Source organism: Leopardus geoffroyi, chromosome C2 (assembly GCF_018350155.1).
Source record: "Leopardus geoffroyi isolate Oge1 chromosome C2, O.geoffroyi_Oge1_pat1.0, whole genome shotgun sequence".
NCBI lineage: Eukaryota > Metazoa > Chordata > Mammalia > Carnivora > Felidae > Leopardus > Leopardus geoffroyi.
Genome location: NC_059333.1, coordinates 46,563,320 through 46,591,084, shown reverse-complemented (window position 1 = coordinate 46,591,084; position 27,765 = coordinate 46,563,320). Strand labels below are relative to the sequence as shown.

Sequence of the window (27,765 nt, the reverse complement as noted above, 5' to 3'; positions counted from 1 at the left end):
TAGATAACATCTTTTCCCTGTGTCTCTTCCCATCATGTTCCCCCTGTGTATGTCTGTGTCCAGATTTCCCCCTTGTATAAGAACATTAGTCCTATTGGAACAGAGCCCACCCTAAAGACCTCATTTTAACTTGATTACCCCTGGGAAGACCCTGTCTTCAAATAGGGTCACATCCCAAGGTGCTAATGGTTAGGACTTGAACACATCATTTTTCTTGAGGGTCGGGTAGGCACAGTTCATTATACAGTCTGTCAAAACTGTGAATGAAATTGCTCAAAGTTTCTCCGTTACTCAGAACCAAATGTTCTGACTGGGACTTTTCACTGGCATATCCAGAGTGCACCTTTGTTTGTTGTGCTGTTTACTGCAAGCTAAGATACAGCCATGTGTCTAAAATGAGTGGTCTTGAGGTGTGGGCTGGCTGGGCTTGGTGTTTTTGGTGTTTTCTCTCTGCCTTTCCCAGTTTCATATGCAAGGGAGGCACCGCTCAGTCAGGGGACGGTGGCCTCGGGCAGAACTGCAACTGATGAAAAATCACAGGACCCGAATGATGGTACATGTTTAGAAATTTGGTTATATAGTACACAACTTTGTGTATCGCAATCATTATTCTCACCTGAAGTTGCTAAGGATGTTCTTTTTCTTTCAGATTAAGCCCTTTCTCTTCTCTAAAAATTACCCAGTGATAACAATAAATGTAATTCCTACTTATATAATCTTCTAACTCTGTGAAAATGATGCTCGACATTTCAAAAAAGTTTTGCATTTCTAAACACAAGAGGATACAAACTTTGTAGTATTATTTGAAGGACTCTCCCGGGCACTTTGATTCACTTAGCCATATTCAAATGTATGGAAACATTTGCTTTACATATCTGTAAAATTAGAAACCCGGGGATTTGCACAATGACACAGTGTCCCAATGCATTTAAAACTCTGCCATTTTATAACGATCACCTAAGGAGCCCCAGGACTGCTGCTTTTACTGCTACTGATGTGGTTGCTACAAATAGCAGCTGAGGTTTATTAAGCACATGTTCTGTGCCAGGCACTGTTCCAGGGGCTTCGCCATGTTTTGACTAATTTCCCTTCCACAGCAACTCAGTAAAGTAGATATCATTCTCTATAATTAAATAAAGAAACTGGGGCACAGGGCCTAAAGGTAAGTAAGTGGAAGAGCTGGAATTCAAATATGGACTCAGACCTCTTAATCTTGCTCTTGATCACCAAAATATATATGTTCTAGGACAATCCATTCCCAAGTCTGTGCCACAAAACAGCAATTTTATTCAAATCTCCTGAAAAAAAAAAAAAAAAAAGAAAAAAAGAAAAAGAAAAAAAGTTTATGTAATTAAAAACATTTGGGAACCACTGCAAATTCCCACCCCTTCTTGTAGACTCATAATGTATGCTATATTAAAAGTTGTGAGAATTCTCCCAGAAAAGAAACCTATATAACAGAATGTAAAATTGAAATTTCAACTAGGCATCAAGATAAAGTAAATGCTGAATTCTCAAGCGAGTTGCTAAGTCACCCTGCACAGACTCTACAAGCAAAATATCTGGGAACCTATTCCACAATTTTTGGATCCTTTCAGAGGAGGAGGTTTTTTTGAGATTTTCTGAGGAAAGACTAGCAGCTGTGCGATGGGGCCCCCACCTTTTCCCCTGGGGAAAGTTGCTGCCTCCAACACCAAACCCAGTGGCTTCACTGTGACAACTTTAGGAGATATGTGCTCCCGTATTTCAGGGACACTGCAGACTGAGGTCGATGCCCTCCTCGAAACGTAGATGCAAAAGTTGGCTCATTAGCGCTTTGGTGGCCAATCTAGGAGCTTGCTGCTGCATGGGGGCAAAGATGTCTCATTGCTTCCCATGAGACAATGCAGAGGGTTGTAACTGCTGTGGGGCCCCACAGCTGGCAGATTAAGGGCTACATGGGGTGGGCATCCTGAGGGAATGAGGAATATCCTTCAGATCTTGAGAGTTGATGCTAGAGAGGTCCCCTAGGACCAAAGAACTTCCCAAGTTGGCACAGAAGAATCATCTTCACCATTTGCCCTGTCCAAGGAATGTGAAGGCACTCAGGAAAGTAGGGACTATAAAAGAGGAACCTCTTTTCCCTGTGCTTACCTAGGGCTGCCAGATAAAATACAAGATTCTCAGTTAATTTTGAATTTCAGATGAATGATGAACGATTTTTTTTTCATTTTTTTTAATGTTTACTTATTTTTGAGACAGAGAGAGACAGAGCATGAACGGGGGAGGGTCAGAGAGAGAGGAAGACACAGAATCCGAAGCAGGCTCCAGGCTCTGAGCTGTCAGCACAGAGCCCGACGCGGGGCTCGAACTCACGGACCATGAGATCATGACCTGAGCCGAAGTCAGACGCTTAACCGACTGAGCCACCCAGGCGCCCCAACAATTTTTTATTATAAGTATATCCTCTGCAATATTTGGGACATACTTATATTAAAAATTATTCGTTATTCATCTGAAATTTAAATTAAGTAGGGATCCTGTATTTTTATCTACAAAATCTGGAAAATTTACCCCCACCCCACCTTTACCCTGGCAGCTGGTGAGTAGGTGAATGGTGAAGGGAAGGAAAGAACAGAAGTTGTTCTGTTTTCTGAATTAATGCTTTTTAAAGAGATTTAAAGGTCTTCCCAAAGAAAAGTAGAAAAGTCAACAGACCTGTCAAGGTCCTCCAGCGTGGGCAGGGAATCAATCTGCTCACCTACCTCCCCTCTAGTAATCATCAATTCATTCTCTACAGTTAAGACTCTGTTTCTTGGTTTGTCTCGTTCTCTCCCTCTCTTTTTTTTCTTTGCTTGTTTGTTTTGTTTCTTAAATTCCACATATAAGTAAGATCATATGGTATTTGTCTTTCTCCAACTGACTTATTTTACTCAGCATGATACTCTCTAGCTCCATACATGTCATCGCAAATGGCAAGATTTCATTGTTTCTATGATTGAGTAATATATATATATATATATATATATATATATATACACACACATATATATATGTATATATATATATACATATATATATGTGTGTGTATATATATATATATATATATATATATATATAATATATCACACCTTCTTTATCCCTTCATTTGTTGATGAACACTTGGGCTGCTTCCATAGTTTGCTATTGCAAATAATGCTGCTATAAACATAGGGGTGCATGTATCCCTTTGAATTAATGTTTTTGTATTCTTTGGGGAAATACGAGTAGTGTACTTGCTGGATCATAGAGTAGTTCTATTTTTTTTTTTTTTGAGAAACCTCCATACAGTTTTCCACGGTGGTTGCCCCGATTTGCATTTCCATCAACGGTGTGAGAGGGTTCCTTTTTCTCCACATCCTTGCCAACACTTGTTTCTTGTATTTTTTATTTTAGCCATTCTTCAGAACACACTTTGAGAAATTCTGCTTTGTTTCATAACTTTGTGGTATAACTAACTAAAGGGCTATACTGGAGACCTTTGGCTAAACTTTGCTAGTGGACCAGTGTATTAATATATGAGGTCCCATAAACTTTCAGGTAAAAGAAAACCCAACTCAGATGAGCTTAAACAACAAAAGAAATACTTAGGTTCAGGTGACTGGGAAGTCCAAATTCGGGAGGACTTCAGCATTGGTTGATCTAGTAGTTCAGCCATGCCAGGAAGGACTCAGTTTATTTTGATTTGCTTTGTGCTGCTTAGTTTTTCTGTTGTATCTCTTTAGTGTCAACAATGTTAATTTCATTCCAAGACTGGGTCTCTTGCTCCTAATAAGGTTGTTGCAAATTTCAACAGGGCCTGGGAGGGGAGAGAGCAGTGTTGTCCTAGCATTCCAAATAGCCTGGTTGGCTGGTCACATGCTCGCCCTGTGATACCTGTGGCCAGAGGATGGAAGGTACCAAGGACCTGAAGTTTATCGAGTCTTTTCCATGGAGCTCAGAGTGGGTTCAACCTTTACCACAACACATGAGCTGTGTGAGGAAGAAGAGATAGATGATCGCCTGGGGGTGGAAGCGGAGTGTGAGAATGCATGCTAGGTCAAACAACAAATGTCCAGTACAGCTGGGAATTTAAGTTGCTGTCATTGGCTGCATGCAGGGACAATACTCAAAACTGTTAACAGCCTGCACCCTCTTGGGCACCAGCCAGTCTGAAAAGACACTCTCGCCAGGGGGGGTGCCTGGCTTCCAAAGGCCTCTTGCTTGTAAAGGGTTAACCTTTTAGTTGTTTAATGTTGAAGGGTCCAGGAGCTTTTGAGGAAGATGTCAGAAGGTTTTGATAGGTAGACACTCAGAGGACGCAGGGCAGTAGCACTTTATTAGCTGAAATAAAAATATATCGTTATCTTAATTTAATAATGTTTATAATTATGTCCATGTGTACTAGCTCAATGACTTTAAAAAAATACCAAAAAAAAGTTTTGTTTCTGAATAAGATTCTTCACTTAATTTCCTTGTTTGAAAAATGAGTGAGTCAAATTAGATGATTTTACAACTCCTTTGACAGCAATGTTTGTGTTATATTCTGTAAAAATATATATAAATAAGCCTTTAATTTTATCTATCATGCACATTGTGACATGTCTGCATTAAATAGAATATTGTAAACAGTTATGCATTTTAAAATGCAGAGAACCAAATTGTCATCTAAAACTTGGCACATTAAAGTTAACTGAATTTAAGTCTGAATTTAACTAGATCTTTATGTTGAAATTTTCAAATGTGCTATTTCTAAAGACCCTGAGAGGGTTCTTGTTTCTCATTTTCTGTGTTTTTTGGTAAAACAAGGGGGAAAACTACCATTTAACATGTTAAAAACCATTAATGTTGCTTTGGCCTCAACGGCAGAGAGGTACAAAAACAGATGGCTAAAGAAAAATCAGAGTTGAGATGGAAGCTGTGCATTCACCTAAAGATGGTTCATTAGGGTCACCCAAGGGGAGGGATCGAGAGGGAGGAGCAGCCACGGGCCATTCCCTCTCCCATGGGTCAGTGCCGTCAAGGGCAGAGCTGATGTGCAGTTTGAGAACGTGAGTTTTTCTCCAGGGCTTCACCTGCCTGCTCTAACCGTCCCGAGAAGCCTTCCCAACCTCTTAGGTCCTCAACTGGCCAGTCATCTCAGATACAAAAAACCACAAGGAAGGAATATTTTCCTAAAATAAATGGAAAATCAGCAACAATGATGATCCTTTTTCCCATTTCATATCCTCTTCCTCATCCCTTCTACGTCCCCCCTCCCCCAATCCCTTGCCCCCATACAGAGTTAATTATTCCAGAGGGCAGTGTTGTTTATAGTCACCAGAACTGCAGGCAAGAGGGAAGAGTATTGTATATGTTTCCTGTTTTTTTCTGCATAGAGACATGCCTAAAATATTTGTGATATTTTGAATTTTTAGACTGAGGATCATTTAAAATATTTGCAGACCTATCTTTGTAGATTTTTTCCCCCTGAAATTAAGACATCAAAAATGTCAAAGCTGAGAAAGGTTTTGACTTTCAAAGAGAGAACTTTATGACAACAGCCAATATTTTCTTTTATCTTCAGAGCAAAAAGCTATCCTGGTTTGGTGGAGCCTTAGGTCGTTCCCTCCTTCTTTATACGTAATTTCTGATAGATTTATAGGTATACACACGTCTGCGTTAATTAAACCAGATGAAAATCCTACAGAGACTGCTAAGAAAATACATAGTCACAGGGATTAAGACTGATCATCTTATCCCTTTAAAGGTATTTTCTGTTATGGCAATAGCTAGAACTAAATAATAAATGTATCATAATGCTTTGAATAAAATAGTTTTCAAACATAATTTATAAAATTCGCTGCCCAGAGGCCACAGTAAATTTATTAACCATGAGTGAGGACCCTGTTTTTGGGGGTCTGCATGTTTGGATATGTATACAGTCTGCCTAATATTTAATGGTATATATATATATATATATATATATATACACACACACACACACACACACACAAACACACATATGTATATATATATATATATATACTGCAAAAACATCTTCATAAATCTTAAGTCTCCACAATTAAATTATTTTAAGTTAAAATTTGTTTTTACAATATATATGTATTTGTATCTGTGCATACAGGATTAATAAAGAATTTAAAGACAAAACAAACATTACTCTCATGACCTTCATAAGTTTGCTCATTTATTTAATGCTCAATAACCCCAAAGAACATAGTGTTACCTTCATTTCACAGGTGAGAAAATTGAGGCAGAGAATGTCAATAACTTGTGCAGTTCACACAGACTTCACCAGTGGTTTGTTGTTGTGGTTTCCAAAACAAAGTTTGCTAATTCTAAAGCCTTTATGTTTTCCATCACCTCGCACCATGTTTTTTTACTCCATTATTTGAAGGCATTCCTCATTTTAGTTTTCTAGGGATGTGGGTGAAAGGTTGGAAATAGTGGAAAGGTGCAAATAGATAAAATCTAATAATGGCTACAATAGTAACCATCACAATAGTGGTGAGAATTATTACCTAAGGTGTCATCGACACCTTAAATGTTTTTTTTAGTAAATGTTTATTTGGTTTTTTTTTTGGGGGGGGGAGAGAGAGAGAACAAGTAGGGGAGGGGCAGAGAGGGGGTTACACAGAATCCAAAGCGTGCTCCAGGTTCTGAGCTGTCAGGACAGAACCCAAGGCAGGGCTTGAAATCATGAACTGTGAAATCATAGACTGTGAGATCATGACTTGAGCTGAAATCAGACGCTTAACCGACTGAGCCATCCAGGCACCCCCATCAAGGGCTTTTCTTAAGACAGCTAATCAAGATACTTCTCAGAGGCACATTTTTAGAATTCTCGGCTAAATATATGACTTCAGCAGTATGAAAACGCACAAAACACTTGTTACTCCAAAGCATAGCATGCTCCATCTTTGACATGTCTGAGAGAAAGCATTTTCCAAAGGGTTCTTTAACTCTAGAAAATTTATATTCTGTCAGAAAAAATTTTTTTTTCTCTTTATGTGTTCAAGTTTGCAGAGAAACAGACCTCAAGACAGGAGTAGGAAAGATTTATTGAGAGAAGAAGCTAGAGAAGCTGGGGAGAAAGCTTCAGACTGAAAGGAAGATCTGACCACTGTGGAAAAAGAGAGAAAAGGAAGGAGGACTGGGTAAGTTTTTTTTCACAGGTTGGTTTATGGATTAAATTAAGTGTGATAACATATGTGAACCATTTAACAGCTCCTTGGTACTAAATGAATACTCCATAAACATGGGTCTCATTCTTAAGCTCCATTTTTAAAAATCATTGCAAGGAGAACCATAGATACCTGTTGCAATTTATCTGCCCTGTGCATTGTTCTTGGTAACAGAACTCTTACTGTTACAATGGAAAATTGATGTCAGGCTGGTGGTTCGGCTTCCTTGAGAACTTAGCAAACAATGTTTACACAGCCTCAACGCTAGAAAAGTTTGTAGATAAATCCACATGACAGAGAAAGACGTTAAAAACCAACATTCCTCCTCATATGATTGCTCAAATTAAAAAATCATTCCTTTTATTTTAGAAATCTTTCATTTGGAGGCATTTGCACTTTTCAAGAAATATGTTATTTGCAAATACTTTTCAATAGAGCATTTGGAATAAATGGTATAACTCACAGTCAACTATTATCCAACCAATTCTAATTTGCACTTGATTGAAAAGTTGAAATATTTTAAAATAAGATAAAGAACTGCATCTATACACACAACCTGGCCTGACCTTTGACTTAACGGACAAGCCAATTTAGTAAAAGTAAATTAGAAGCTTTGAACCAAATAATGACTTGCTGCATTCGATATGAGAACAAATATGATTTGGTCGAATTTTAATTTATTGAGGCTTTGTCTAAAGTTAAATCATCTCAAAGTTATGGATATTAAACTTAAAACTGAGCATGACATTTAAAAAAATCCTATTTTGACTTTAGAGGAAGAGGTAAAATTGTGCTGAAATATTAATATATGCTTTATGCCACATATGACATTTCTTTCAGCATCCCTTAAACTTTAAGAAATACATATTCATTATAAAAAATGGATAACATTCATAAAAATATTTAAAATTAAAAATGAATCTGTCCTTGGTTCTACTATCTACAACAACTATTGTTAACATTTTAATATCCTTCCTAAATAAAGCAAGCTGAGGTAATTATGCTCCAAAAATATATATTTAGAAAATAAATAGCAGGTTTAATGTTGGAACACTATGCTTTCTTATTCTTAAAAACTATGTTTCCTTTTCTTCTTGATTGCGGTCGTTCAGTTATTAACCTTATTATCATTTTACTTCAGAACATTCTTAACTGCCCCTCCGAAAAATGCTGCATGGAAATATTATTTCTTAATTCAAGTAAATGTAAATCAAGTTTCAAATGTTTGGGGCAGTTTATAATGTTACTAATTTGAGAAACCACTATGTTTTTTTTAAAACTCCTTTTGGAAATCCTTATGAAAATTAGGAAGTCATTTATACAAATGTGCTTTCTGAACAGTGTAAACAAGTTTCCTGGAATGCAGGAATAGTGTGTATTCAAATTGCTCTCTGTGCACGTAGACCAGTGAGTGCAGCTTCTTGGCCTAACAAACAGCACCGAATAGGAAAGACGGTGGTACTTACAGTGTCTCATACCAGTTTGGGTGGCAGAGCCCATAGGCACACAGTCTATAGTGGGAGCTTTGGCACTGGATCTATCTTTTCTTCTTGCCATAGGAATATTACAAGAGATCTGTGACTAGAACAAAATGGAAAAATAAAGAAAATGAAACTATAATTCTTCCCTCGTATGTATGTGCTCTGTAAAAAAAAAAAAAAAAACAGTTTTCCTGTGAGGGTAACTGTCATAGATGTTACTGTCCTTTAATGTGGGATTGAATGTGAGAGGGAGTAAAAGGAGACAGCTGTCCATTTCTTACATGCAACATACATTTGATTGCCTATATAAGATGTTTAGTGACCACTAAGCAGGATGGGAAATGTCATTTCTAATAAAACGGGATGAAGAGGGAAACATGCTACAAGAAAATATGATTCTTTTGAGATTGTATTTTCAATAAAATGGACTTCCTCTTCCCTTGAGCAATATCTTCACTATTTAGCCACAAATAGGCAGACATTTTGGTGATTTGAGGTATTTGCATTAGAAAAAAATAAGAAACATGTTTGAATTTGCAAAGGATTTGGAGACGGAAAAAAATAAACCAAACCAAGTTTGTGATGTTAACAGAATCTATTGAAAAATCTGGGACTCAGAGGAAAAAAATATGAAGTGGAAAACGCATGAGTTTTGGAATCACATAGGTAAGCGTAGATTTCATTGAAATCAAGGTTGCATTTTTGGTACACTTCACTAAGAATTATGTGAAGTCTGATTTCTTTGAATCCTATTTCCTTTATCTATAAAATGGAGTTCTCAGCAGTGACTTAACAAGCTCTTAATATGTACCAGATACTGTGCCAAATTCCTTACATTCTCACTTTAATTTCTTAGAACCGCCGTGATCTAAGGCAAGTATAACTGTCCCCATTTTGTAGAGAGAAATAGACTCAGGAATACTGAGAAACTTGCTCACCTTTCACAGACAATAAATAGCAAATTTGGATCTGTGTTCTTTAGCCACAATGCTATACCATGCTCCCTGCAGTAATAGCTATATTACAATGAATATCACAAGCTAATGATTTAAATGTTTTATGTCATGGTATTTGAATTAGCTCTGCTTTTTCCAGGTAGTGCCAGAAATAGATTATTAGTTGCTGTTGCATTTTCCTTAGTTTTTATGGAGATTATCTTCCAATTATGTGACCCTTAATGCTGCTTTCATGTCCTCTCAAAAGTACGGAGTCACATCTGTCACATCTGGAATATAGGCTTGGAGTTTGTGAAATGGTTGACAATATCCTTGCAATCACAGGAGGAATGTTCAACTATCACATGAGTATAACTGCGAATCACTAATTTTTGTTACAAATCATATCAGATTTGCACTAAGAAAAGTCTTCCATTTAAATAGGACATAAATGTCACAGAGAGAAAGAAATGACTAGGAATCAAGTGCAAGTTACTATACCACTCATTTTGCTAATCATAATACCACTAGAATGACCTACAAAATTCAAGGAGAATGGAAGGATTCATGTTCCTAAATGAAGTGTAACTGGTATAGTCTTCTAGCCCCTCATAATTACAACATATAAGAAGTAAAGTAAAAATTAAAAATGGGAGTATTTAACATTTGTAAAAATCCTTAAATTTAATTTAAGCCAGAGATGGCATGTTTCTAGGATGTTCTGTTTAGTTCAACAATCATGAATGCCTGATTTGGAATAGGATATAGACATACAAAAATGAAGACATGGCTCTCCCCCTCCCCCTGGGGGAGCTCTCTCCCAAGCTCCCAAGCCTGGGGAAAGACCACCAATGATTCCATAGGCAGGTTGCAGGAGCTGCTGTGCTGAGGGAAGGCACTGGGAAATGGGGAATGAATGCTAAAACAGCCAATCTCTCATCACCATTTAAAAATTGTAAACGTGTATGGGGTGCTTGGGTGGTTTAGTTGGTTAAGCATCCAACTTCAGCTCAGGTCATGATCTAGCTGTTCATGAGTTTGAACCCCGTGTTGGGCTCTGTGCTGACAGCTAGAGCCTGGAGCCTGCTTTGGGTTCTGTGTCTCCCTCTCTCTCTGCTCCTCCCCTGCTTCTGCTCTCTCTCTCTTAAAAATAAACAAACATTAAAAAAACTATAGATGGGGGCGCCTGGGTGGCGCAGTCGGTTAAGCGTCCGACTTCAGCCAGGTCACGATCTCGCGGTCCGTGAGTTCGAGCCCCGCGTCGGGCTCTGGGCTGATGGCTCAGAGCCTGGAGCCTGTTTCCGATTCTGTGTCTCCCTCTCTCTCTGCCCCTCCCCCGTTCATGCTCTGTCTCTCTCTGTCCCAAAAATAAATAAACGTTAAAAAAAAAAAAAATTTATAAAAAAAAAAAAAAACCAAAAAAAAACCCAAAAAACTATAGATGTCTGATAGCTCTGAAATTGTTGCTCTTAAGGAAACAAGCACACGTACAGGTAACAGAAAGGCCTTACGAAAGAGAATCAGCAGATATTCGGGAAGGTTTCAAGGTCAATGTAGGGGTTATACTCACTCAGAAATCAGAAGAACCAGAGGACCTGTGATTGCAGAATTGATATTTTACAACAAATTTACTTTTAGCTACTATTTTTACCTGTGTACTTCATTTTTAAAATTTTTTTTTTTTCAACGTTTATTTATTTTTGGGACAGAGAGAGACAAAGCATGAACGGGGGAGGGGCAGAGAGAGAGGGAGACACAGAATCGGAAACAGGCTCCAGGCTCTGAGCCATCAGCCCATAGCCTGACGCGGGGCTCGAACTCACGGACCGCGAGATCGTGACCTGGCTGAAGTCGGACGCTTAACCGACTGCGCCACCTAGGCGCCCCTGTACTTCATTTTTAAAAAAATGGAACTAGCTTTACTTTTTTTTTTCCTTAATGCGATATTAATGCATATTCTTTTTGGAAAATACAAGTTATAACAAAAATAAAAATCACAAAAATAAAAATCAAATAAAATATTAAAAATCACCTACCTAGTGAGGAACAAAGTTAACATTTTGCTGTATAGGGTTCTGGTAGTCCTGTATTCTTATATAAATGAAATAGTCATAAACATGCAATTATTCTGTAGAATATTTGTAGAATAGAATATTCTACAAATAGAATAGAATAGAATATTTGTAGAATATTCTGTAGAAAATTGTACTATTTTGTAGCCTGCTTTTCTTTTAACTTAATTTTATTTAATTTATTATGAAGATTTTTTTCATGTCAGTACATGGTACGGTACTCATAAAGGCTGTGTAGTCCTACATTGTAAGGATGTGTAGGAACCTTAATTTATTCAGTCAATTCTCTATCAGTGACATTTAGATTATTTTCACTTTTCTACTTTTGCAAACAGTGTTGCAATAAAAATGCATGTACATATATGTTTGCACATGGCCATAGGTATATACATAATTACATTAAAATCCTAGAAGTGGAATTGCTTTTTGTAAATGTTTCTAAATTTTCTCTAGCTTAATCAACTTCCACTCAGTAGACTGTCCAAGAATTTCTACCCACACCCCACCCCTCCAATCCTGGTCAACCTCAGTATTTAATGTTTAAATCTTTGCCAATATAATAGGTAAAATTTGTATTTTGTTATTTTAATTTGGCCATCTTTGATTATTAGGCTAAATGTTTTCATAAATTTATTGGTAGTATCTTTTCTATATTTGAATTATAGAGTTGAAATTACTGTTATTTATAATCCTAAACGCTGCATAAGTTATACACTTCTGCATTTACTTTTTAATTAGAAATAGAGTGGCCATTTCCATCTACCTTTAACTGGTCTGAATCTGTTTTTGTTCTTTTTCTTTTTCTTTTTTTTCTTTCTTTTTTTTTTTTTTTTTTTTTTTTTGCTTTAAACATAAAACCACAGGCCAAGTTTCATTTCTCATTTACCACTTCTCCTCCTGAGTTGTCAGTTTTGCTTTTGGTCTAAAGTGAGGGTAAGTGAGAGGGCATCTCAATAAATCACTGTCTTCGGGCAAGATTTGTATAGAGTTATCTTCTTTGCATATCTTATTTTAGTTCGTCATTTGAAAATAAATTTAAATTTAATACTGCTCTATGTGCGTTCTCCTGTTTAAAATCATCATTTACACTTGAGACCCTTTTAAAAACAACAAAAGAATTTTTATTTGGGGATGTCAGTGTGAACACTTCTTTAAGGAAATGTGACAACATTTAGGAAACAATCGTGTCAAAATAGCACTTACCTGAAATAGCATTTATCCAATGACTTGGATATGGACTATTTATGGGCCTTTCCCTAAACATTAGAAAAGATCAAAGAAAGTGATTTGACTTATGGAGCACCTGCATGGCTCAGTTGTTTAAGCGTCCAACTTTGACTCAGGTCATGATCTCACAGTTCGTGAGTTAGAGCCCCGCATCCAGCTCTGTGCTGACAGCTCAGAGCCTGGAGCCTGCTTTGGATTCTGTGTCTCCCTCTCTGTCTGCCCCTCTACTGCTCACACTCTGTCTCTCAAAAAATAAATAAATGTTAAAAAATTAAAAAAAAAAAAGAAAGCGATTTGACTTATAATTATTATCATTATCTAACAAGCTCTTCTTGAGCATTAGTACTTCATTCTTTTGTTCAAAAAACAAGTAACAATGGGGATTATAAATTCCATGAAGAAACAAGTTCTACTTCTTTACATCCTACAAGAGTCTAATAGTGCTATATATATATATATATATATATATATATATATACACACACACACACACACACACACATTTATATATATATGTATATAGTAAATTATTGTGGAAACAGGCTACTTGTTCAACTTTTTAATAGGGAATGTGATGCACTTATATTTTTATTGTAATTGTTGATATATTTACATATTTATATATGCCATTTTACTATATGTTTTCTTTGCTTTATTTTTATTTTCTTTCTTGCACTCTTTCAAGTACTTTAGACTGAGTATTAGCAACAAGATTCAACAGATACTCATCAGCTGCATTTGTACATAACATGTTTGTGTATTTGTGTGTGTGTGTGTGTGTGTGTGTGTGTGTGTGTGTGTGTGTCTGGGTGTATGTATGAGAAAGTGAGAGAAATTTTGTAAGTGACTTTTATTTGCCTATTTTGAAATCCGTCACTTATGCTAACAAATTTTGGGCTATCATAGTGCATTGTGTACAATAGACACTTTGCATTAACAGTTTGATTTTTTAGTTATTGACTATTTTCAAGGAACTCCACAAGTCTGTGGCATAAAAGGCATCAATTTAAGCCACTGTCCCCTGATGTGATGAACAAATAACCCATCGGGAAAGGCCCAACACCCAGATTGACCTTTCAATTCTGCTTCATTTTCTACACCTCATACAGTAGATCTGCACAGGCTACACTGTATTAAGCTTACATGAAGTAATCATATGTTCTTCTAGAATTTGCAGGTTTAGAGATTTGTGACAATTTTGCAATACAAAGTTCTTAAATACTTTCTATACTCTATAAATAAAAAGAGCAAAGTTGTTTGTTGAAGACTCTGCCTGAGAAAATTTTTTACAAATTAAAAATAGTCTTTTCGTTGCATGTATTTTTTGATGCATAATATTTTATTTCATCTAAAAACATCACAAGAATATTTATATCTCCTGCTTGTATGTAATTAAGAGCAAATGGAAGAGTACATTTATAAAGTACAGGTCATAAAGAATTTCTAGCAGGGAGAACCATTTATATTTCATTTTGAACTAATTGTAATATGGAAATGAAATCTTTCTAATTAGAAATGATAGGAGATAGCAAATAAAAATGTTTTTTCCCATCGGTGTTGACATCACAGAGTACTTGTAGATGAAGCCTAACTCTTTGTAGTATGGCAATGATAGGAAACTAGCTAATTATTAAATCTTCTTAATTAGCAAATAAGAAAGTCACTGAGTGATGTCAGATAGATAATGATAACCTATACTAGATCTGTAGAACATTATAAAGTATTATGAACATTGTATCATAAATTCTTTAAACAGGCCACTTGCCTAAATTAACAACAATTCAACTTAATCACATGTGGTCAACTTTAAAAAGGCCCACCGTAATTTAAAAGATTTTTTTTAACGCTTATTTATTTTTGAGAGAGAGGGAGAGAGAGAGAGTGGGAGAGAGCCAGAAAGAGAGGGAGACACTACATCTGAAGCAGGCTCCAGGCTCTGAGCTGTCAGCACAGAGCCCGATGCAGGGCTCAAACTCAAGAACTGTGAGATCATGACCTGAGCCTCAGTCAGATGCTTAACTGACTGAGCCACCCAGGAGCCCCTAAAAGAGACAACTGTAATTTTTTTTTTATTTTTTTTTTCAACGTTTATTTATTTTTGGGACAGAGAGAGACAGAGCATGAACGGGGGAGGGGCAGAGAGAGAGGGAGACACAGAATCGGAAACAGGCTCCAGGCTCTGAGCCATCAGCCCAGAGCCCGACGCGGGGCTCGAACTCACGGACCACGAGATCGTGACCTGGCTGAAGTCGGACGCATAACCGACTGCGCCACCCAGGCGCCCCAAGACAACTGTAATTTTAAAGTACCTTTGGGTCTTAGAAATTTGTTACTTATATAGTTAAACCGAGAACTTTTTACTTTAATAATGTCTGTCAACTAACAGAATAGTTCCCCCCACTTTTAGATTAGTGAATGGGAATTTCATGTAAGTTTACATTTTACTGTGACTTAAGTTGCCATAAGAACCTTCGCTTCATTAACAGTTTGGCACATTGAATATTTAAAGTAGGTTTGTTTGGTGTTTTTTTTTTTTAACGTTGCAGGACGCAGTCTTAGGATGCAATTCCCATTTAGGAAATGTAACTCTACAAAGGAGATGACAAAGACAACCAGAAGTGCCAAGAGTAAGTCACAGGTCACTGTTACTGTTGATTTTCCCTGTCCGCTTATATGTAAAGTCTAGTCATGATTGTTTACTCATAGACTTGATAAAAACAGAATGTTGACTCAAAGAAAAGAACTTAAAATAAAAACCAGCATTTGCAACAGACAAACCATCCTATCCCAATCTCTGTGGAAGGCAAAATCCAATAACCATTTACAAATACTCTGATGGTTGGAATAATCCTCCCGCTTTTTCTCCAGATGACACTTCTTTCTCTCACGGTGCTGGAGGCCATCATCTTGCTAGCTGGCTACACCAGTGGCTCTGCTACAGTAAATTCATAATTCTTCTAATATTGCTTGTCTTTTGTGAATGAGCTCTGCAGGAAAACTGAGACCTCCTGTTCACTGTGGCACACACACCTAATGAGTCATTTCTCACTTTTGAGATTGCCAGGAGGAATAGAGAATGATTGGAGGAGCCAAGATGAATCATAGGAGAAGAGTTCTTTCACTCAGCTCACCATCATACTGTGCATTTCTGCATCTATTTAAAAATTAACTCGTGACCCCTAGTAATATTCCACCCTCAGTCACGCACATTGGTTTCCTTTAAGACCATTATTCTCACTAGCGTTACTCTCACTCAGAGGTGATTTTGGCTTGTTAGAGGCGACAAATGGTGGGCCTTCCAGAACTATCAGCTTAGTGTTACTCTTTTGGTATGGCCTGAATGGAGTAAATGTGTGTTTGTGATATGTGAACCTTGAATACATGGATTTTAAAATTAATTACAAGTTATTCAACGACATCTTATACAGACTTTCTTGGAGAACTTTTTTTGTGGTGAGTTCAAGAAAAATTGTTTGAGAAATGTTTGGGAGATGACTATCCTTTTATACTTGTCCTTAAAGACCTGGCAGTGGCTTTGGATCACTTTAAAAAATGACAACAAATGAGGTTAATCTGTAGTGATTTCCACATATACTTATTCTTGCTAAGTTTTATTTTGTTTTTCTAACTTTAGATGTAACTGGCCAGATGTGGTTGTTAGGATGTCAGATTAATTTTCTAGAAATTCATGGAAACGTGTGTTGATTTGTTTTACTAATGACATGAAATGACCACAAAGCAGCTCTCAGAATAGTTTGAGATAACAAAAATCTTGATAAGCTATGTTTCTACATGTATCTATATGTATATAAGTATATAAATGAATTTGTCTTAAAATGTGGAAATATCCTGGTTTAAAAATCTGCAAAATGAGACCTATTGATACAATTTATAATAAACCTTTTAATGCTATTATAATGTAAATTACATTTCATACCAGAGGACTCCATATATGACATCGTAAAATACCAACTTAATCAAGTTTTGAACTTTTTACTATCAGAGTTATTCTATCTATAAATTTATATCTGCTTTTCCTTCCATCATTGGAACATTATGAGTATAATATATGCAATATGCTAAGATTTTTGTAAGGCATATTCTTAATATTTGTTAAATGAGAGTGATTGTCACTTGATACTGTAGTTTGGAAATTTTCTTTCTTTCTTTCTTTCTTTACTCTCATTTTAAAAATTTTTTAGCATTTTTATTTATTTTTGAGAGACAGAGAGAGACAGAGCACGAGCAGGGGAGGGGCAGAGAGAGAGGGAGACACAGAATCTGAAGCGGGCTCCAGGCTCCGAGCTGTCAGCACAGAGCCCGATGTGGGGCTCCAACTCACAGGCTGTGAGATCATGACCTGAGCCTAAGTCAGATGCTCAACCGACTGAGCCACGCCGGCGCCCCTGTAGTTTGGAAATTTTAAAGTAACACTCAGCAATTAATAATAGGAACCAATAGCTTTATATAATAACTTTTACCCAATATTTAAAAACACTTTTGTATTTATTAGACTTATAATATTCTTGACAATTCTATAGACATAGATATTACCAACTACTTTAGGTATGAAAGATTACAATGATTTACTCAATGTCCCAACATTAAGAATGAAGCTGAATCTAATAACCCATTTTTTTCTCATTTCCTAACAAATACTTTACCTGATTTATTGAGCTATTTTTTAAAAGTAGCATTTCTCAAAGACATTTATTTCCCTGATTAGTAATAGTGTTTTTGCTGATTTGTTTTTATAACGTGAGTGGCTTCTACCTTTTATATTTTGTTTTTATTTAACTTTAGGAGATCTATTTAACTGTTTTCAATTCAGTTTAAAGTTTTCCAAGAAACCTTATTTCTTATCATTTACAGTCCTTTTTTTCTATATCTATAATAAAGTATTAAAAGCTTTTATAATATCAATATTAATAATAACTGTGTTGGTAGAAATTAACACAACATAGAAGAATACTTAAGAAAATTATATTTTTATTTAATACAGGTTAATAGAAATTAATAAATAAACCAATTTATAAAACAAAACACTGTATTTTCAACTTCTAAATAGATTATGGTATGCCCAATATTTGAGATTTCTTTTAATGTGAAAGATACAGGGGATGAGCTTGAATTACCTAGTCTCTGAAAAGATTCTAAGCTTTCTCTGATTTTCAAACCTAATATTTAGAAGTAAAATAGTAATTAATTTGCGTCAACACTGAGGGTCAACACATAACCCACTTTCTCTTGAATCAAAAGATATTTACAATAGTATGTTTTTTGTAGCAAAAGCCTTTTGTGGTTGCTGCTAATTACATGTTTTTCACTTCAAAGTCTTTAAAAGGAATATACGTGCAAGTAGACTTAATAAATTTTTATTGGGTGAAAGAATTCAGCAAAGTCTCTGGGTTTGGAAAAATGTATATAAAATATCAGTAATATCTTCATTTTGTATTTTTCACTTCAGCTAAATACAGAGCATACTGTCTTCCTATATTACTGAATCAAGTCTTGAAATGATATACACCAAGCAAATGATGCTATAGAAAATGTGTAGCACTAACATTTTAATTAAAATGTAAAATGATAATACACATGGTGATGTAGCTAAGCATTTGAGGACCTCCAATTATATTAGTAGTTACATTTCATTTGATAACTCAATAACTAGTAATTAAAAACATGTAATTAAAACAAAGTCATATCCTAATGTATGAAGTCAATGAAAACAAAAGAGCATAGTAAAACCCTCTTGAAAAGTAGTTACTATGCCATTATAATGAGATATATTTTTACCAATATATCTTATAAGGAAAATAAAGGTCAAACTTTGCCCTGAGCTCTCTTGTTAAAATACTCTAGAAGACCAGGTGATAAAGGAAGTCCTAAATCATAAACACAATACAGAATGATTTTATCCCCATGAATTTTTTGACAGTCCAAAGTTATTGTGAATGGCTTAGGGTGAAAGATAACATTGGAAGGCAGTAAAGAATCGCCATACAAAGTTTTAAAGATTAAGGCCAGACTCTCGCTTTGTTACTCAGTAATAATGAACTAAAGGGCACACGTATATTTTTTGCTACCTGTATTGTTAACACATTTCTCACCAGATGAAAGTGGGCAGAATCCTTTAGATGTAGTCCAATTGAAGCCCATTATGAAGGGCGGTGTGGGTCAAGGTACCATTGTTCTTGAGAGAGGAAAAGGCCTGAATGTACATAAACAATCATGAAGAAAGGAATTGATCCAAGCCAGCCTTTATGTCAGAGTTCAAGGTCTACAGGAGTCGTATTTTGCCGGGTAAACTAGATTGACCAGAGTTAAAAGAAAGCCATTCAGCTAAACAAAACAAAACAAAACAAAACAAAACAAAAAAAAAAAAACAAAAAAAGGAAAACAAAACAAAACAAAAAAGACAGCATATGGTTTAATTATAGCCATGAACACAGGGACTTTTCATTCATCTCTTTAAAAATAAACTCTTCCTTGTATTCGTGAAGTGATGCGAATATGAATACCAACAGCAATACTTTTTTTCCTTCTTTATCGCTGACACAAGTTAACTCTCCAATCTACTAACAGAGCTTGAAATGTCACAGTGACTTTTAGAGTGACACAGACCTCTTCCTCCTTCTGGCCGAATCTTCCACATGAATGAAGTTGGAGAGAGCCTTGGGGAGGTGACTATCTGATGTCTCAGTGCTGCTCCCAAAGTCATAGTTCTTCAGGCAAGGGAACAAGCAGTGCAAGATAGCCCGGCGGATGTAACTGTCAAAGATATAGTAAATGAAAGGGTTGACACAGCTGTTGGCAAATGCCAAAGGCCCACTCACCTCCACGCCTAGCTGGATAAAAGATGAGGAAAAGTAGACTTCCTGCTGCAACCCAGAGACAATGGCCAGGAGCTTGAAAGTATTGAAGGGCAACCAGGAGAAGACAAAGGCTGCCACAACAATAAAGATGATCTTTATGGATTTCCTCAGCTTTTTGTTATGTTTTCCCGACTGTTGGTAATGGGCATACAGCTTCCTTGTGATGCAACAATAGCATGTCACAATGCTCACCAAAGGGACAAAGAAGGTAAAAATTAAGGCCACCAGGGCCCAAGTCAGTTTGATTGGAGTAGCGCTCCTCTCTGCACAGTATGGCTTATCATCAATCAGGGTGAGCTCCCTGGACAGAAGAGTAGGCAAACCCAAAAGGCAGGAGATAAACCAGACACTGGCACAGACTCCATATGCACAGTCTCTCCTCCTGAATTTCCTGGATACGGCTGGGCGCATGATGGCCAGGTAGCGGTCAACACTCATGCAGGTGAGCAAGAAGACATTGCAGTGCATGTTGACTGAGATCATGTAGGAGCTGCCTTTGCACAGGAAAGAGCCTGTCCTCCACAGTCCTAAAGATGCTTCTTTATCCACCCAGAGAGGCAACGTGACAAGGAAAATGAAGTCAGACACAGCCAGGTTGATGATGAAGATGTCGATCAGTCTTCGGCTGCCCCGTTTGAAATGCAGTGCACTCATGAGGACTAGGTTCCCCAACACTCCCGTCAGGAACACAACTGCGTAGAAGATGGGAAGGAAGACAGATGTGTAAGCAACACGGGAGTGGGTCTCCTCAATATCAGGATTTTGGCTTGTAGCATAGAAATAATCCAAATAAACAGCAGTTGCTTCTGGGTCCATCACTAAGGTCAGCTGCCAGATCCGATTAAGTTTCCTTACCTAGGAAGTTTTTGTATAAAGGTTTAAAATCGCAGGGCAGCTTCTTTTATATAGTGGCTACCTCTTCCCCACCACCCCCACCACCCCACCCCTTAAAAGATCTTGGGACAAGCATAAAAACAGAGATTAAAAAACACAGTTTCTACCAATCCTCAGAAAGAACACCACCCTGGTTGGTGTTTGGTGGTTGTGGTTGTGGTTTTCTTTATTTGCATTTGCCCTGGAGACGGGGGTGCTTTTTTGACTTCTGTCTTCAAGATATTCAGTTTGTTTATTTAAATCCAGAAATTAGAAAACAAATAAACTTTTTTTCCTTACCTACTTTAAAGACATCCTTTGCTTTTCTGACACTGAAAATCCTTTTGATCTGGTTTGCTGTTTCACAGACAAGGTACTATTTTCTTTTACAATTTTAAGGTGGTGATGACAAAGATAGTCCTTTTATTCACATCCCTGGTAAAAGTGAGGAAAGTAGTCTTTCACTGCAGAAAGAGTGAATTGAAAATTTCCCGAATCATACCAGTCTACATCTACAGCAAACATAACGATTCTAATTAGGGTATGAGATTCTTTCCCCTTACTTGCTTCTTTCACTGTTTACAAAATTAATCCTGTTTCATTCAATATGTTTTTAAAAATTCTCAAGAGACTGGGACCATGTCTTGTGCTGTTAATACTAGTTTTAAAAATTTTCCACTGTCATTAGCACAGTACCTTGCACGTGATAGGCCCTTTGGAAATGTTAATTTACTTGAATTATTCAGGAAAACTCTTGGTTTTGTGATCTAGTATAATCAACAAGTATGTATTCATTGTGGTTCAACTGCAGGCTTATGTAGCTTACAAACACAGGTTTAAAAATGGCAAACTGCTATTTTTACACTCTTTTTAAAATTTATTTATTTTGAGAGAGAGAGAGAAAAAAAAAAGAGTGCATGAGCGGGGGAAGGGCAGAGAGAGAAGGCGAGAGAGAGAATCCCAAGTAGGCTCCACACTGTCAGTGCAGAGCCCTACATGGGGCTCCAACCCATGAACCATGAGCAGAAATCAAGAGTGGGCCACTCAGTCGACTGGATAGTGAGCCATCCAGGCACCCTACACTCTTATCTGCTTTGTAATTCAACCAGCAAAGTTCCTTTTTGTTAGAAAAAACATCCTTGATTAGGAGATTTTCTCTCTACCTCCAAGTAACTCCCCTTCATCAGACTCTGGGTCCCCCCCCATCTTGTCTTTTTCATACCTCACTACTGGAGCAGTGATTTTTTAGCTTTTGAGCTGTGACTTATTTTTAAGTACCTCCACAAACCAGTGAACTTCACTTTTGGGATTATTGACCTAGCTGAGACGGACCTCTAATAAGTGACATTATAATGGAGTTGCCAGTGCAGGCACTTTAACAGAAAGATTTGGGGTTCATTCAAAGCATTTGAGAAACGGGCTAACAACAGACGGGTCCTATCATATCTTCCTGTCATCTGTTCCTTTTCATATTAGGAAAACTGTCGTGGAGTACAAATCCTGAAATCGACTCCATTTATTTCAGTTCTTTACTGGTCAAAGTGGCTTAAGGCTCTTTCCTTCTCTCTTTCCCTCCATCTGGTTACATAGCCAAAGTTACAGTTTCAGGCTGATACTGCTATTGCGTAGAAAAACGCATGCCTGTGAATTAAAACACCATTGTTTAACATTTGAAGTCCTTTCTACTGAATTTTTATTTTACCCATAATTAATATATTGAAAATAACTATCTTGCCTTTTGTACCCCTTTCTTGTCACTGTTTCCTGATGTATTCTAATGTGACCTGAGTCTCAGGCATGTGGGTCTAGGTCAGGGAAAGACGAGGGCTCCCCTGATCTGGGGCACCCCCAGCAAGTCACTCAGAAGTTGATTTACAACTGGGCTCTGCCTTTCTTTGTGTCCCTAGCATTTCTGTGTTGTTCGTGGGGGGCATATTTCCCTAAGTGTAGGCTGCAGATGAGAGAAACTAATGCTTTGACATTTCTGGAATAGAAATCTTTCCCACCGAGTAAGCCTTAAATACTTAATGTAATCGTTCATTTTGTCAAATAGTTTGATCTAGGGCAGTATTTACTTGACAAGGATCGGTGGAGTAAACATAGAATATTTAAACACTATATCTATCCATAGATATATCTGTATTTTTCTTGTATCTCAAGAATTCCAATAAAAGTATCATAAAATGAAAAAAAAAGTTCATGCTCATATTCCAGAGAAAAATGTCTGGCCTACATTTATTCTGCAGGTCTTAAATTTTCTTTCAGCATTCAAGTTGTTGGCTTGTTGATGTAAACTATCTCAAATAAATCTGACTGCCTCACTGAACTTTGGAGCAGCTGTGGACCAAATATCTTGCTTTATCATATACAGTCACTTTGGAATATGGTAGTTCATGGTAGTATGTTGCAATGTGAGAATATCCACCATGGATCAAAACGATCCTGGGACTTGAGTCAGAAAACAGATTAAGTATTTTGAGGCAAAAAGGAAACAAACAGCATAGTCCTGGGCTTTTAATAACTCAAAGAGTACAAAGCTATTATAAGACAGAATCCACAATAAAAGCTGACTAGATAAAGTAGGGGAAGTCATCGTTCCAAACAAACAGCACAACAGTCATGTTTAGAACTTTGAATGCTCTTTGAAATAAACATGAGGATACTAACAATAAATAACCAACTACACATAGACCAAAACCCAGAAACAACACTGGATACCATAAGCCTGTGGGAAGGCAGCAAGAACAAAGTGATGACAAAAAAAAAAAAAAGAGTAAGATGTAAATATTAATAACTGAATGACAGCACACACACATGCCCCCTTTTAAGAACTGTTTTCCCAGAAAAAAAATGCTCAACTCTCCTTTATTTTATAAGTACATAAATACAGTTTATATTCAACTTTAGATATTATGCTTTCCATCCTTAGCAGGGATAATTACTTCCACCTTTGTGTTCTCTAAGATATTTTACAATACTGCTTATTAAATTCCCATTACTTCATTTCACATGATTAGTTGTTTTGGTGTCTGACTTCCTGAGCTGATCATGAGCAACTTGAAGGGAGAGGCCATCAATTTCCTCTTCATCATCTCTAACATAAAGGAGTTACCTAGCTGAAGTCTTCTTTGGACTCTCAAAGTCATGTTTTAAACCTCTGAATGCCAGGCCACATTACCCATTTAGAGTTACCTGAGTGCCTCCTAGACCTAGCTTTCTGAACCCTGTCCTAGATCTACTGAATCAGAATCATCTGGAGACGACTCCAGGTGATTCCTAACAAGGTCGCTTATTATACAAGCCTCCAAGGTGATTCTCACACACACTGAAGTTTAGAAGCACTGTTTTAATTTACATACCTTCACCAACTTTACATGTTATGCTTTGTTATGATTTTGGCTAACTTTTTTTTTTTCAGCTTAAAAATCACCTCTAAACTCGAACTTCTTAGCAACCTTCTAGTCTGATATCACAAAATTTTTGGAATTAATTTAGACTTCTGGGCCCTACCTATTCTGCACCTCATTTCCTGAGATATGTTCAGAATTGTATCAAACGTTGAAGATGGGGAGACAGTCGGGTGTTGTCCCCTGAGATGTCTGCTCAGCTGAATACAGTATTATCTGTCATACAGCCCTAGCTGTGACTTGCAGACTTGCTTCACAGGTGGGCTGATGATTTTGTGAGTACAGCCACCCTAACTGGCATTTTGGCATATTCTGCTTCTGCCTTTTCCCTATCAATCACTCTGGCCCCTCTATTAGGTAGGGATTAATCAGATTATATAGCCAGTAGCACAGGAGAAAGAAATCTCTATTCATACACCCTACTGATTTGTTCCTGAATAAGTGGCAAAGATTATGAAGCAAAGTTTTTGTTTTTCATTAAACTTATTACAGTGATTGCATATTCATTTGTTAGAAACACTCTCTTGTTCATTTCTTACTTGAATATCATAAAGTGTATAGCCATTTAAACAGTCCAGTTTAAGAGATCAGTTCATATTCTAAGTCTCAGTGGCTTTTTTATTTGGACCGTTACTTGGAGAGTTTAGTGTAATGTACTGTAATGTAATATATCATGCCAAATTAAATGGCATGTATTTGCTGTTATCAGGGCCCTCCTCCCCTTCACTTATTAGATTATTTCCCTTGGTACCCCATATTTACATAAACAAAAGTGATATTATTTTAGGCACATATACTTTAGGTTTCTTCATAACAGTTGATTTAATCTGGATTTAGGTTGTGCGTAACAAAAATTGTGTTTACTTATATTAGTGTCCCTGGTACCCAGCACAGTGTCTGGCATACAATAGGTGGTCAATTAATGTTTGTAGATCCGGACTGAATTATGCTTGAATTTTGAATTATTTCCAATGAATAGGGAGGTTTCACAAACTTTTTAGCTTCCGTTTTCCATGATTACTGTTTATTGTTGAAACAGCAATGGTCTGTGTTGCTGTATCTTTTCTAATCAGAATGCATAGAGCCTTCCTCCTTTTCCTTTGTCCATCTGCATTTCCTGTATCTCTATCTTGTACATTGCCCAGCTTGGAGGTGTAGGAGATGAGAATCTCCCAATGAAACTTGAACATTGTGGATCTACGACAACTATATTTTGGAGTTACATTATTCTTCTTCCAGCAGAATGGAATTTTATGAATCATAAAATTTTAGAGCTTCAAGTGATATTACTGATCATCCAGCATAACCATTTTGTGAATGAGGACACTGGGACTCAAAAAGGGTCATTTACTAAAGACTCACACTGATGATATTAAAATAGAGGACAATTTAATTTTAAATTTTTTTTTTCAACGTTTATTTATTTTTGGGACAGAGAGAGACAGAGCATGAAGCGGGGGAGGGGCAGAGAGAGAGGGAGACAGAATCAGAAACAGGCTCCAGGCTCTGAGCCATCCGCCCAGAGCCCGACGCGGGGCTCGAACTCACAGACCGCGAGATCGTGACCTGGCTGAAGTCGGACGCTTAACCGACTGCACCACCCAGGCGCCCGAGGACAATTTAATTTTAAACTTCTCACCTACATTTGGTCCATTCACTGTCCTTCAGAAGCATGGACATCTAAATAACTATAGTTTGCTACTCTGTGTAGCATTTTACAGGAATTGCTAGAAGGAAAGAACCATTTTAGATGCACTTTTCTATTTGCCTCATCCTTGATTAATTTTGCCGTTGTCTAATGGATTGGTACAAGGAAATTCAAAGATTGATGCATTTTTTTCTGCGGAAGGTTATTGATTGGAAACCACAGCTTGTGTATATATCTATTTTCCTTCTTTTTGCCTTCCACAGTTTATAAGGAAAACAAGCAGGACAAAATTATATGAGAAAAACATAATGTAGATGTATCTTTCTTCAGGTAATTTTTAGTTTTTTAAAAAAAAATGTGATTAAAAATGAAATTTAAGTATATTAGGAAATTTGGTATTGAAGGGAATTCTTGCACAAGGAGTTTTTACCTAAGCACATGATACAAACAAGTTATAATATTTGCATATCTAGATTTGCAGCTATTGGTTTGTTTAAAATATAGTGTAACCATAACACCTTTGTCCTGAAACTAGAATCATCATTAGCAAATCAAGCCAGAGTTCTAGTTCAACTTTAGTTTTAAATCTAAATTTCCTAATTGGTACTTGGTTTCACTAAATCATCCCTTATTTGTGAAAATATGTCAGGCTAGCTATTGTTTCCCAAAGAGCAGAGTAATGAATGGGAGTAGAAATTTAACTCCATTAATTTATTAAGGACTTGTTTTGCCTACCCACACCATAAGCAAGCACCCAAAACAGAAAATACCCAAGATGCGGAGATAAATGAGAAATATGGTTATGTGCTTGTTGGTACTGGTGTGGTCAGGCAGTTCGAGTCTCCTGTGCGGAGTGGGTAGGATGGTCACAACCTCAAACACGCAGACACATCCAGGTGCCCCCTAAATTGAGTGAAATGTAAATGTGTCTGATGTATTTTCTAGGCATTCTGCAGACCTGATGAATGAAAGCAGCCTCTTCCTTTGCAGGCTTCCCCAGAAACATCTACCTCCTGAATCACGAAGATTTATGTATGCCATGAGCCCAGCCTGGGAATGCTCTGAGCCGAGCTCAGCAAGGATGCCTGAAATGTGGTCGTGGCAAGTCTTTCCTAGTCATCTGCAGTTAGCCCTGAGTTTCATAAACCTCCTGAAGTAAGCAGGACACCTACCTCTATAAATGGCTTAGTTCCAGCTTCTAGGGGAATTGGGAGCATTTGCTGTTTATATTGACCCTACCCATACATTATAGATATTCAACAAATATTTGCAAATACTAATAATTTAATGATTGTTTACTATGCCCAGACCCTGTGCTGGGCACTTTACGTGCATTTCTTTTTTTCATTTAATCTTGCCAATGGTCACTTGGGATAGGGAGTTTATCAACATTCATATTTTGGAGAAAAGAAAACTGCGACTTAAGAGGTTAACTAACTTGTCTAAGGTCACAAAACTAGTTAGTGCACCCTATTATCCAAGCTTGATTAGTCAGTTATTCACCCTGGGATCAGCTTCCTTGACTATGAATTGAGGTAGTGTCTTCCTCTTTCAAACTTCCCTTCTACCTGGGTTTATTTACCATGTGACTTCACCAGAGAGGTAGTTCTGAAGATAGGGGACTTGTGATGAAGGCCAAAGGACAAGGATATTTTCTGGTACATGACTCCTCCTTTCTGGTAGGAGTCAAATTGCATATTAACAATTTGCCTGTACATCTCCACCACTTTCTCTAGATGGTGCCTCTGACAAAGTTCTCCTTTAGTCAGACATTCTACATGAAAATCCAGTCATGTTTTAATATTATATTTGGCTAGTACCTTATTTTATTTATGTGCTAGATATGAATATCAGTTTGCCAACTCAGGTGAAAGAAGTAGAACCACAGACAGAAAAACAGATACTGTGCCTGCAACCTATCAGGACGGTAGAAATTTAGTATCAACTTTGAGCTAAATTCCAAGGCATTTGGGGATGGGGTAGGGTTTGAGAGCTTTTCTGGTCCTTGAGTAAGCTGTCTCTGTAAGTATGTGTTGAGAAATCCATCATTTACTGGTCTTGGG

The 27,765-nt window shown here is 37.1% G+C and overlaps 1 protein-coding gene and 2 long non-coding RNA genes across 3 annotated transcripts in view; 2 read left to right on the top strand and 1 right to left on the bottom strand.

Moving 5' to 3' along the window:
• Positions 1-7,745, top strand: part of LOC123610774 — a 31,707-nt gene extending 23,962 nt beyond the window's left edge. The window contains exon 3 of the long non-coding RNA XR_006718291.1: positions 7,020-7,745. This is a non-coding gene — a long non-coding RNA (uncharacterized LOC123610774). The remainder of the gene's footprint in view (positions 1-7,019) is intronic.
• On the bottom strand, positions 748-21,552 carry GPR15 (G protein-coupled receptor 15). The gene is made up of 3 exons (XM_045501745.1): positions 19,010-21,552; positions 8,651-8,765; positions 748-1,298 (listed from the first exon to the last, which is right to left on the bottom strand). Exon 1 carries the CDS (start codon positions 20,588-20,590, stop codon positions 19,508-19,510), a length of 1,083 nt encoding a protein of 360 aa, XP_045357701.1. The 5' UTR covers positions 20,591-21,552; the 3' UTR covers positions 748-1,298; positions 8,651-8,765; positions 19,010-19,507.
• LOC123610773 lies at positions 20,097-27,621 on the top strand. Its single transcript, XR_006718290.1, has 3 exons — positions 20,097-20,216; positions 20,328-20,497; positions 26,648-27,621. It is a non-coding gene; the product is annotated as an uncharacterized LOC123610773 (long non-coding RNA).
• The last annotated feature ends 144 nt before the right edge of the window (positions 27,622-27,765 follow it).

Coding starts and splice junctions, on each gene's coding strand:
- GPR15 (XM_045501745.1), bottom strand. CDS start 20,590: ATGGACCCAGAAGCAACTGCTGTTTATTTGGATTATTTCTATGCTACA.